The sequence below is a fragment of the Octodon degus genome, unplaced genomic scaffold, assembly GCF_000260255.1.
Source record: "Octodon degus isolate 3935 unplaced genomic scaffold, OctDeg1.0 scaffold00245, whole genome shotgun sequence".
Taxonomy (NCBI): Eukaryota; Metazoa; Chordata; class Mammalia; order Rodentia; family Octodontidae; genus Octodon; species Octodon degus.
In genome coordinates this window covers 1,956,878-1,969,309 of record NW_004524821.1, presented here as the reverse complement: position 1 = coordinate 1,969,309, position 12,432 = coordinate 1,956,878, and the positions used below count along the sequence as shown (strand labels likewise).

The following is a 12,432-nucleotide window of genomic DNA, read 5'->3' as shown; positions in this document are numbered from 1 at the left end:
ATTTACATATTTTTACAAAGAAATTTAGAAACCTAACCATATATGGAATTGTAAGTCCTTATATTAGGGAGACAATACGATATTTACAGATGTGGGTCTGGCTTATTTCACTAATAAGTATATTTTCAAGGGGCCAGAAATGGTTATAAATTTTAGTGACACTTAAAATGACATAAAATATCTAGTGTGCTGACAAGGGAAAAAAATGCAATAAAGAAGTTTTTCTTATTTTCCTTTATTAATAACATGGCCAAACTATTACAGAAATATTTAAGGTATTTACAAAGTGAAGTTTGACTTTCACTTTTAAATCAGACAAGGATGTCCACTATCACCACTCCTATTCAATATAGTTCTGGAAACATCAGCCAGAACAATCAGACAAGAGAGAGAAATAAAACAAAGGATGGGAAAGGAAGCAGTTAAATTATCATTATTTGCAGATGATATGACACTTTATGTAGAAGACCCCTAAAACTCTAAAAACAGATTTCTAGATTTAATAAGCAAATTTAGTAGCATACCTGGATACAAAGTAAAAAATCAATAGCATTCCTGTACACAAGTAAGGAACCCACTCAGAAAGAAATCAGGGAAACAATACTCTTCTCAAAAGCATTGAGGAGAAAAAAAGAAAAGAAATACTTAAGAATCAATCTAACAAAAGCAAAAGATCTATAAAGTGAAAATTACTATACTTTTAAGAAAGAGATTGAAGAGGATATGAGAAAAATGGAAAGATATTCCTAGCTCATGTACAGGAAGAACCAACACTGTAATAATGACTATACTCCCAAAACCGTTATACAGATTTAATGCAATCCCAATGAAATATCAGCATACCTCACTGATCCAGAGAAAACATTCATAAAATTCATTTAGATACACAACAGACCTAGAATAGCAAAGGCAATCCTGGCCAGCAAAGGCAAGGTAAGAGGCATCACAATCCAACCTGAAAATTACACTATCAAGATACTGTGATAGGGCCAGCTAAATAGCTCAGCGGATTAAAGCACCTGCAAGCAGGTGTAGGGGCTGGGGGTCCAATTACCTGTCCTGCCAAGCCAGCCCTGCCGCTGGAACACGCTGAGATGGTGACTGAGAGTGGGCGTGATGATACACCTGTAATCCCAGCTCTTGGAAGGCTGAAAACAGGCAGATTACTACAAGTCTGATCTAGTAGTGAGATCCTAAGCACCTTGTAACTCTTCCCTAAAATACAAAACAAATAAACAAACAAAGAACTGTGATTAAAATCAACACGGTACTGGCAAAAAAACAGACCCAAGGATCAGTGGAACAGATTAGAAGGTGCCTATATAACCACAAACACACTCAGCCTCATTTTTGACAAAGGGGCCAAATATGTTACCTGGAAGAAAGATAACCTCTTTAATGGTGCTAGAAAAACTGGCTCTCCACTTGACAAAGACTAAAACTAGACTCATGTCTATCACTACGAACTAAACCAAAGTCAAAATAGATCAAAGATCTAAATATTAAAACAGAAACACTAAATCGATTGGAAGAGAAAGGCAGAAATCTTGAAAACAGTGGTAAGCAGAGAGTTCATGAACGAAATCCAAACTGCATGAAAAATACTAAGAAAAAAAAATTGAGATCTCATCCTTTTAAAAATGTTTTGCACAACAAAAGAAATCACCAAAAAAGTGAAAAACTCCACAAAGCAAGAAAAAAATTTAGCCAACTGTCCCTCAGATAAAGGACTTATATCTAGAACATATAAAGAACTGAAAAAGATCAGGCCCCCAAACTCAAAGACCCAACCCAAAAAATGGGCACCTGAAATAAATATTCGCTTCTCAGATGAAGAAATACAAATGGCAAATAAATATATGAAAAGATGTTCAACATCATTGGTCATTTGAGAAATGCAAATTAAAACAACATTGAGATTTCATTTCACCTTAGAAAGAATTGCTATCATTAAGAAATCAACCAGTAACAAATGCTGGCAGGGTTGTGGGGAAAAAGGAATTCTTCTCCATTGTTGGAGGGAGTGTAGACTGGTACAAACACTGTGGAAATCGGGTGGATAGTCTTCAGAAAACTAGGATTAGAGGTCCTATTTGACCCAGCTATTCACCTTGTAGATATTTTCCTTGGAGAATTAAAAAAAAAAAACATGATTCTACAATGTGGCGGGTTGCCAATGGGTAGTCAACTTGTTACACTCAGCTGAACTGAAGTAGCATAGCGCTGAGTGTGGGAGGCCCACCTGAGGATCGTTGCCAGCAGCATGAGAGGCAGAACTAGAGGAGCTGTTGAGAGGCTGTTAGGAAAGCTGTTGGAAGCTGCTGGTTCTCTTGGGTTATTCTGCTGGCTGACATTGTCATGCTTACTTTCCTGATGAATTCGGCTATTCTCGGAGGAAGAACGTGTGACCTTATTGTTGCTGAAGATGGCTGTAGTTCACTTTGAGGGAGCTCAGGTCCTCACTTTGAGCATTGCTTCTTGGATCTGGAGGGGAAGATGGTGCACAGCTCAGTCTTCTGGAGAATCTTGTCAAGTGAGCTTTCCTGATGTAAACACGGTTTTCCTCCTCACCAGAGGAGCTCAGGACCTCACTGTTGCCGAGGATGGCTGTGGTACTTTTAGGGGAAGCTCTGGTTCTTACCTTGAATGTTGCTTTCTGGCTCCAGCTCAGATCCCTCAGCCTGCTAGCACAGATCCTTCATCCCACTGGCACAGACTTTCTACCATGGACCTTTGTGCCTTCCAGGCATAGATCTGTGAAGCAGGCCTGTATGTTATCATGGGCTCTAGGCCTCCAGTTGGACTGTGAGAGACATTGTTATGAGTTCTTATATCTTCAACTGGACTCATGTAGGATATTAGGATCCAGGCCCTCCTTAGGATTCTTTGGTCTTAAGTGTTTGAACAGATTTCCTACACTCTGTGTATGATTCTTTGGGTATTTCCTTGTAACAATCTTATGAAATGTGTCCTATATTGCACTGTTCACCTTGCAAAAACCCCAAACCATGACACACAATATATGTGCACCCATTTTTTTAAAAAAAAATTTATGTATTTGGTACAGCGTTTTACTATGCAGCTCAGACTTGTAGTGCTCCTGTTTCAGCTTTTCCAGTGCTGGGATTACAGGTATGTGCCACCACGCCTGGTCTTGGTGGCCAGCTTGGTGCACCCATGGTGAGGCCGGATGGAATATGATACCGAAGATTGAACCTGGGTCCTTGCACTTGCCTAGGCAGGTGCCTAGATCTCTGAGCTATCTCCATGCCTGACCCATGTTTACAGCAGCACAATCTATAATAGCTAAATCTTGGAAACAACCCAAATGACCATCAACCAATGAATGAATAAAAAAGATGTAGTATTTTTATGCAATGGAGTGCTATTCAGCTATACAGAAAGATAAACTCAAAGCTTTTATAGGTAAATGGATATAACTTGAGATCATGCTCATAAGTGAAATAAATTAGAATTGCATGTGTAAACATTATATTGTCTCCCTAGTATAAGAAACTTAATATGATCCAAAACATACAACAGATATTGTGAAAGGGGAAGAAACTGCTCAAAAGGAAACAACTTGGGTAGGGGAAAGAAGAAAAGAAGGAAGGAAAAATAAAAAAAAAATATATGCATAAGATAGCCAAGATAAAAATTATACTACTAATTTCTGCTCATTAAAAAGAACAGTTTGTGCTTATATTGTTTAACTTTGCATGCCTGTGTTTTGTGATCTGAGAAACTACTCTGAAGATAAAACACACACTATATTAACCACTGTTAAATGCCTATTATAGTGGGGCTCTTTTATACAAAGACTCAAACTTAGGACCTTGTGTTTGCCAGGCAGGTACTGTGCCACTGAGGTATAACCCTGAACCAGTGTTTTGAAATTCTATGTCATTATTTTTATTCTCTTTAAAATAAAGTAAATCTTTAAACTTTCTAACTTAGAAAATTTATGCTAAAGGCAAAAATGACATCATGGCTATAAAGAAAAGGATTATTAGTAGCCTATTAGAAATGAGAGGGCTGGGAAGATAGCTCAGTAGACTAAGTGCTTGCCTAGCAAGCACAAGGTCCTGAGTTCAATCCCAGTTCTGGAAAAAAAAGAAGAAGAAGAAAACAAAAGAAAGAAAGAAAAGAAATGAGGAACTCCTTAAACTCACTCATTGCTAGGTCTCTTAATCTTCTAGGCTAGCATAAAAAAATACTTACCACTAGGCTGCATAGTCAATGGATTAAAACACTGGTCAAAGAATTGAGACCTTTTGGCTTTATCCTTTGATCCACCAATGCTTTTCTCTGACCTCTGACAAGTCAGTTTCTCTGTATGCTAATTTCTCCATCTGTGAAGTAGAGGGGAGAGGGAAAGGGATAATTATTAACCTATACTGACACTCTTAAGTATTAAAAAAAACTGTTAATAAGCTATAAGAAAAATACTTCAATATACATTTTTTTACCATTAAAACACCTCTGTATTCGGTAGTACTTTACAGCAAGCTCCACAAGCATAACTTAAGCCTCTATATTCACAGAAATATATATATATATATATATATATATATATAATACATTTGATCTCATGTAAATACTTAATGTAGTTTCTAACTAACTAGGTTAAGCCAGAAAGTCAAAAAATACTAAAAAACCATTAACAGTGTTGAAGCTCTAACCCCCAATCTGCATGTATTTGGAGACAGGGCTTTTAAGTAAGTAATTAATGTTAAATCTGATAGAAGAGTTGTGACAACTCTCTTTCCCTAAAAGGCCATGTAAGGATATACTGAGAAAGAGCCATCTATATTAAGGAGGGAGCCCTCACCAGAAATCAACCCTGCTGGTACCTTGACCTCTCATGACAGAAATGTTGTGTAACCATATTGTTGAACGCATGGCCAGCCAACAGCCATACGTGGATATTCAGTACTTGAAATGTTGCTGGTGGAATAGCTGTGGAATTGCATTTTTCATTGTTACTTTTTATTAAATATAAACAGGTACATGTAACTATTGTCTACTGTAGTGCAAGTCTAGAGAATGTAAAGATTCTGTTAGTCTTGGAAATTTTTGAAAGATAGTAAGTGGCAAAAGATGACGAAGAATTCTCATGAAATGTGATAAAATAACCACAACTGGCTATCCTTTGAAACTAGTAAAAATCAAAAAAATTCTTCATATACTAAGAGAGAATTGAGTTTATCACTTATATATTAATAACTATTATCCATATTAATACGATGAGCTGTAAAAGGCTCATGTCAATAACTTCTGAGCATAAGCCACTAATATTATAGACTGCTAGACAGTGTTAGATTGTTTAGTTGAATTCAAACACCAATAGTATTTAGATGCCAATAGAATATTCACCTCTGACAGGACCAAAAAAAAATTAAAATTAAAAAAAAAGATACAAAGGAAAGATCATTTTGTATTTATATATACAAAATAGTTATGATAAATTTACAGCTACTTTCACTTAATTCAGTGAGAAGAAAGAGGTGTACTAACAGTGTTTGGACAGAATATCCTGTCTGCTTCTTGTGCTATGGGTAACCACTAAGAAGATAACAATGTACAATGTATTGATTATCAAAACTGTCCTATTAATCAGTTGTGAAAAAAAGAGAAAAAAATAATTATTAACACTACATAGCTACCATTTTTAGGTGTTTACCATGTGCCAAATATTATGCTATGTATTTCGATGACATAATCTTGTTGAACCTTCACCATATAGCATGGTATTATTACATCTTTTATTAATGAGGAAATGATACTCAGAAAGGCTGAATAACTTGCTAAAAGGTTATGGTCAAAATAGAAAACTCAAAATATGAATCTGAAATATACTCCTAACTACACTGGTCTCCCGTATCTACATGGTGCTGAACTCCCTAAAAGTCAAAAAAATTTTACAAATGTTTCTAACATAATAAAGCTTAGCTTGGAGAGAACCGACCAAGGGAGTGTAGATAATCTATTCATTTTGCTGCAGTAGAAACTGAAGCTCTGAGCTTCAGCGATGCAGCTCGGGGGAACAGTGCCTGCCTGCACACACAGGTTCTGAGTTTGATTTCTGTTACCTAAAGCGAAAGATCTGAAGCTCTAATAGCTGAAGAACTTATTAACTTAATGTGGACATTAAGTAAGACTAGGCATAACGTGGGATTTAAAAATGTAAAGGTACATTAAATGTAAGACTTTATAACATATATTACATATTCATACAGCATGGATAATAGAAAAGAAATAATGTAGTCTTGCATGACGTACAAATGGGTAAGGTAAAAAGGAAGAGGGATGGAGGGATATTCTCTTCTGAAATGGGATCTGGAAAATAGAAAAAAAAATGCATGAAGTGTATTTCTGAAATCTAAGAAAAGACAGAAATTTTTCAGTATTAGATAACCCACAATCCTATTCCAGTATGTACAGAGTTCAATACGGAAGAGCTGGAAACAGAACACCTGCTCACAGAAAACAAGCTGTAGGGAGGCCAGAGACAGACAGGGACTAGTCTGGGATATGCCACTGCCACTGATCAACCATTCTTTTATTAGCAAGTACTCCTAGTGCCTCTCAACTGATCCTCTGTTTCTAGCTCTCTTTCTTTTGCTTTTATTTCATTTGGGGATAAATGTGATGAGATGTAATATTCCTCTGGGATAATCTGCCAGAAGAGGGGTGAGGAGAAGCAAACTAGGCAATCCCTTTCTCAAAGAGAGCAATAAATCCTGTCACTTCCACATAGCAGATGTGAACAAAAGAAGATGAAGCGGATTTCCCGTTGGCAGTTGTCCCTCCCCCACTTGCTCTGTAGCAATTACATACCTTTGTGTGTGTATAGAGAGAGAAGAGTCTCAGAGAAATCAATATTCCCTTTAGCAAGCAGGGCAGCTGACAATGAATGGCTAATGAAAATGCAGGGGCCGTAATGTCCTTTGTCTTACAGGCAGCTCAAAATAGATTTCAACTATGTATGTTTACCCTTTCCAAAGGTTTACATAGGTCTGAGCCAGAGTACAGGAGAAGCTGATGCTTTTGAGAATGTTTCTGGCTCATGTTCTTTAAACACAGGAAAGTTAGTGGTTCCAACAGTGCTTCTAGGCTTTCTGATATCATGAAATAAGTAATGTTAGATCATCATTATCATCATTTTAGCTGGTATTTGGATTTTTTTCTTTTTCATTTTTAGACAGGTTTCATTATATTGCTGAGGCTGGCTTTGAACTTGTAATCTTCCTGCCTCAGCCTCCTAAGTAACTGGGATTACAGGTTGACTGTCACTGCCCTGGCCAATCTTGTACTTGGAAAAAAGAAGACAGTCCTAGATGGGGCTGGCAAAGCAATGTGGTGGCAGGGATCGAACCCTGGCCCCTGCGCTTACCTAAGGTGCATAGTCTGCTGAGCTATCTCACTGGCGCCCTAACTGAATTTTGACCTAGGAAATTTTCAACTTATATTTGGTTCATTGGAATGTAACCCCATCATGAATCCAGAAGCATCTCTATATGTGGGTGTATGTGCATGTATATATACACATATACAATACCAACTTTCTGAAGAGTTAGAGAAGTATGATATGGCAGAAGAAAACAGCAGCAATACTACCAGTGGTGGCAGCAGTGGAAACGGCAACAACAGTAATAGCAGCATCTTTTCTGTTTCTTTACCTATCACTTACTGGCGCTGTGGTGGATACTTACACCTTATCTCAATTTCCTTTTAAGTTTTATCATATTGTGAATTGATGGTGTGGTAGCAGCAGGGTCTACCTCACTTATTTCCTCCATATTTTCCACAATATAATTTAGCAAGTAGTATTTTTTGAAATAATAAACAAAATGTGCCTGTTTTATAAAATATACTCCTAATGACTTCAATGTAAATAGAATTTTTATAAAAATGAAATATATTTTGAGTATACAAAGATGGTTCATTAGTTAAAAGGAATTGTTACAAAAATAAGTTCAGTGTTTACTGCCAAGTAATCTATTCCATGAAGTTGGATTTACATATTGTATTTTCTCTACATTATTTTGTTCTCCACTCATGTCAATTAGGTCGAAGTCACACTGGAGTCCCTTTGCAATTTGTAATCAGTATAAACATAACACACTGAGTTAAAGGAAGGTTAACAATTTGCTTAATGTACACTTGCCTAGCATGTAAGAGGTCCTATGTTGGACCCCCCAGTACCTCCAAAAAGCTTAAAGTTAAGAAATTTAATGCCTTCTCTTCCTGTCTATAATCCCACCAATTTTAGTCAATGCTTGAATTTTCCTTCTAACATCCCTAAAACGTCTTTGCATAAATTTCCAGTGATAAAGATCCCATACCTTTCCAAGTTTTTTTTTTTTCCATTTCTGGTAATGGATATTAGATTTGGGGGAATAGCTCTTGCTTTTTTCTATCTTGATAAGTCTAACATAACCCACTACATTTCCATTAATAATAGTAACAACATCATATACTGCACAACCAAGCTGTTAACATGTGTTCTTTTTAGAGAGCAAGAACTATGGCTTAAATCTAAAATGTCCCCCAAAGTGTTCAGAAGTAGGTCTTTTAGAAGTTTCTTGGATTATAAAGGCAGTATGTTCATCAGTGGATTCATCGACTGATGAATGCAGTAGTTGAATGTGCTGTTAGGAGGCAGGGCCTGGTGGCTAAAGGTGGACTGCTGGTGGCATGACGTGGGAAGATGTGCACTTGTCCCTGCCTCCTCTTGTTCTCTGCTTCCCAGACATAATGTGACTTTTTACGACACATTTGCTATACAACATGTTCTGGGGAAGCAGGATGGAATAATCAGCTTTGCCTGGACAGCCAGGGAAAGCTTAGCAGACACGAAGGTGAACTACAATTGTGAGAAGACAAATAGGCAATTGGTTGATTGATTGACTGTCTTTTTGAGACAGACAGGGTCTTGCTATGCAGTTCATGCTGGCCTTGAGCTCACTTTGTAGCACAGGCTGGTCTTAAAATAGTAATGATCCTCCCACCTCAGCCTCCCAAGTGCTGGGATTATGAACATGCCAGAATATAGTACAAAGGTACTATGACATGGAAACTGACATAAGATATGTGAACAAGAGCTAACCATGCATTATAGATGAAAAGGGATATAGTAAGATGTGGAAATGAATGACAGAAATTGAGAGGTCAAACAGGAAAAGTAGATAAGAGCTAATTCATGAAAAACCTTATTTGCCTTTGAGATAATAATGATAAACTATGATATGTAGTGGACTTTGGTATCAGCCCAAAGATTATGTTAGGCAATCAAAGTCAAGATCTGATTTACTGATATTTTACATCCATAAGGGGATTTTAATGGTTTTTTTCCATATACTTTTGCATGTTTTTTCCAATAGCCACATATTTTGTATCAATTACATGTTAATAAATTCTGCTACTCATCATAAACTTGTGATATAATGAGAATGCTAAGATTTACAGGCAAAAAGATTGAGGATTAAGCTTTCAAAAAATATAGATAGATAGATAGATAAACTCTTCCTTTTTTTCCCTAAGCCCCTCTCCTTCCTTCAACCCTTCTTCCCTTCCTACTTACATTTTGTTTCCATTTTATCCTAGGACTAAGCTCTGTAACTCAAGTTACAAGATTTTGATTTCTTTAACTTGTCATCATTTCCATAAAATAGGACAGAGATAGTACTTCACAAGATTATTGTGAATATAAGAGATAATTATGTAGAGAGTACTTTGTAAACTATAAAGAGCTACAGAAATGACACACAAGATTTGTTAAAACTGCAGGATAAGTTGGAAAAAAAGGATGAGATTTTTTATTTGTTTTTTTTTTATAACTCATACACAGAATAATTTCTACTGTGTAAAAAGTACACACTTCTGACCTTTTCATTGATTTTGTTTTTGCACACTACCACCAGCTACACCAAATAAGAAACTGTTCTTCCTTAGCAGGTAGAGAAATCTAGAAGGAAAAGATAGAAAAAATGGAAATGTGAGCTATTATAAAAAAGATATATCCTGAAATTAAGCTTTTCCTCGAGAAAGTCATCAGGTTGCACACCCAGAAAAAGCTGTCCATGAGCAGCAATTTGGCTAATTTCTATGTCTTGGGATTCTTCACTCAACTGAACCCTGGTTCTACTAAAAATAGAAGAGACTTTTGAAGGTGTACCTACAGGTAATTAAACAATGAAGGATAAACTAGAATGGTAATTTGTTAATTTACTATGAAAAATAAACTGCCACGTAATCTAAAATATTCAACGATACATGACTAAAGCTACTGATTTTTTTTGTACCGGGAATTCTCGGGGCCTTGTGCTTGCCAGGCAGGCGCTGTGCTGCTGAGCTACATCCCTGCCCAGGGCCATTGATCTTTAAAGATGCTTTTATCCACAAATCCAAATGAGAACTGGAAGATTTCCTGAGCAGTGTGGAGCCACAGCAAGAAGGGATATTTGTCTAATCCAGAAATTGATAAAATGTTCCTGTTAAATGCCAGACAGTAAATATTTTTAGCCAGATGGGTTATGTAGTCTTTGTTACAATTTTTCAACTCTTCTGCTATAGTGTACAAGTACCCACAGGCGGTACTGAAATGAACAGGTATGTCTGTGTTGTAACAAAACTTTAATTTCAAAACCAGGCAATAGCCCTTGTGAATATTGATGCAAAAATTCTCAGCAAAATATCAGCAAGCCAAATTCAGCAGCACAGTGAGAGGAATATTATATACAAGTATTAAAATATTTCTGGAATGCAAGGACAGGTAAATATTTTCTACATGTGAAAAATCAATGTACTATAGAAACAGAATGAAGCAAAAAAAAAAAAAATCACATCATACTCTCAACTGCATTTGACAAAACTCAACATACTCTTCAGAAGCCATGATAATAGGTTCTGGAACTGTCGCTCCCCCATGGCCACTAAATCCATGGATGTTCAAGTCCTTTATGTAAAATGACATATATTGGAACATAATCTATGCAATCCTCCCATACACTATACTTTAAATGATCTCTATATATTTATAGTACCTATTACAATGTAAAGACTATATAAGTAGTTATTGTACTAAATTATTCAAAGAATAATGACAAGGAAAAAAGTTAAAGTTCAATATAGGCATGATCTTTAAAAAAATATTTCTAACCTACAACCAGCTGAATGCACAGATATAGAACCTTCAGATAAGACACACACAGATATGCAGGGATGACTGTACTAAAGTTCTAGTCTGAGCAACTGGATAAGAAATCGAAGTCATTCATATGTGAAGAGAAGCTTCTTTTAATCCCCAAAAGCAGCTATTAGAGCTAATTAATAAATTCAGTGAAGGGGGCCTGCCCCTTAGCTCAGTTCTTTAAGTGGCTGCTTCAACAGAGCAGTCAGGCTCAGGTTGCTGTGGTTCGATCCCCACAACACAAGCCAGCCAGTCATGCCTTGAAGGCATTCGGAGGAAAAAACAAAAACAAAAAACAAAAAACACTTTTGCCATTTTAAATAAATTCAGTGAAGTTGTAGGATAAGGTTTATTAATAAATAGGTTGTATTTCTTTTCTTTTTTCAGTTGTATTTCTATATAGTAATGATAGGCAATCTGAAATTAACAAAATAATTACATTTAAAATAGGATACAATAGTAATAATACATAAATTTAATCATGGAGATAAAAGACTTATTCACTAAAAAGTATAATACACTTCCAAAATAAATTAAAGACATGAATCCATGAGAAAATACCCTGAATTCATGAGCTGGAAGACTACACTGTTAAGGTTTTGATACTACCCAAAGCACTCTACAGATTCAATACAATCCCTATCAAAATCCCAGTGAACTGAGACCCAGTCCTAGCCCAGGTCCCGTGAGTGTGCGGAGAGCTTCCTGCTACCCTGCACCGGCAGGACCAGTCCCAGCCCAGGCGCAGCGTGGGCTGGACCCTCTCCCAGCCCCTTGGGCCACCCCCTACCACTCCGCAGTGCCTCCCCTACCCCGCCCGCCGAGTAGGATTTTCTGCCCAGTTCTGGGAGCCCCCAGACCCAGTCCTAGCCCAGGTCCGGTGAGTGTGCGGAGAGCTTCCTGCTACCTTGTGCCGGTGGGACCAGTCCCAGCCCAGGCGCAACTTGGGCTGGACCCTCTCCCAGCCCCTTAGGTCGCCCCCCACCACTCCGCAGTGCCTCCCCCACCCCGCCCACCAATTAGGAATTTTTGCCCATCCCAGAGCAACCAGACCCAGTCCTAGCCCAGGTCCCCTGAGTGTGTGGGAGAGCTTCCTCTTCCCCCTACTTCAGCTTGCCCCCTCCAGGCACAGCTCAGGCCTGGCATACACAACTGAGGTGTAATCCTGCAGCTGCAATCCCTGCAGGGGAGAGTGTAGAGGATAGATCCAACCAGCTAGTCCAGGAGCAGAACATCTC

The 12,432-nt window shown here is 37.5% G+C and overlaps 1 protein-coding gene across 6 annotated transcripts in view; it reads right to left on the bottom strand.

Annotated features, from left to right (window-relative positions):
- Scmh1 (Scm polycomb group protein homolog 1) overlaps positions 1 to 12,432 on the bottom strand; it is a 178,450-nt gene that overhangs the window by 148,851 nt on the left and 17,167 nt on the right. For 4 of the 6 annotated variants that reach the window (XM_023706200.1, XM_023706201.1, XM_023706195.1 and 1 more), the window contains one exon: positions 4,222 to 4,352. In XM_023706200.1, the coding sequence (XP_023561968.1) occupies positions 4,222 to 4,234 (13 nt within the window). In that variant the 5' untranslated portion in view covers positions 4,235 to 4,352. Of the gene's footprint in view, positions 1 to 2,242; positions 2,277 to 4,221; positions 4,353 to 12,432 lie in introns of those variants that run through there. The other 2 variants (XM_023706197.1, XM_023706202.1) reach the window with 2 other exon arrangements.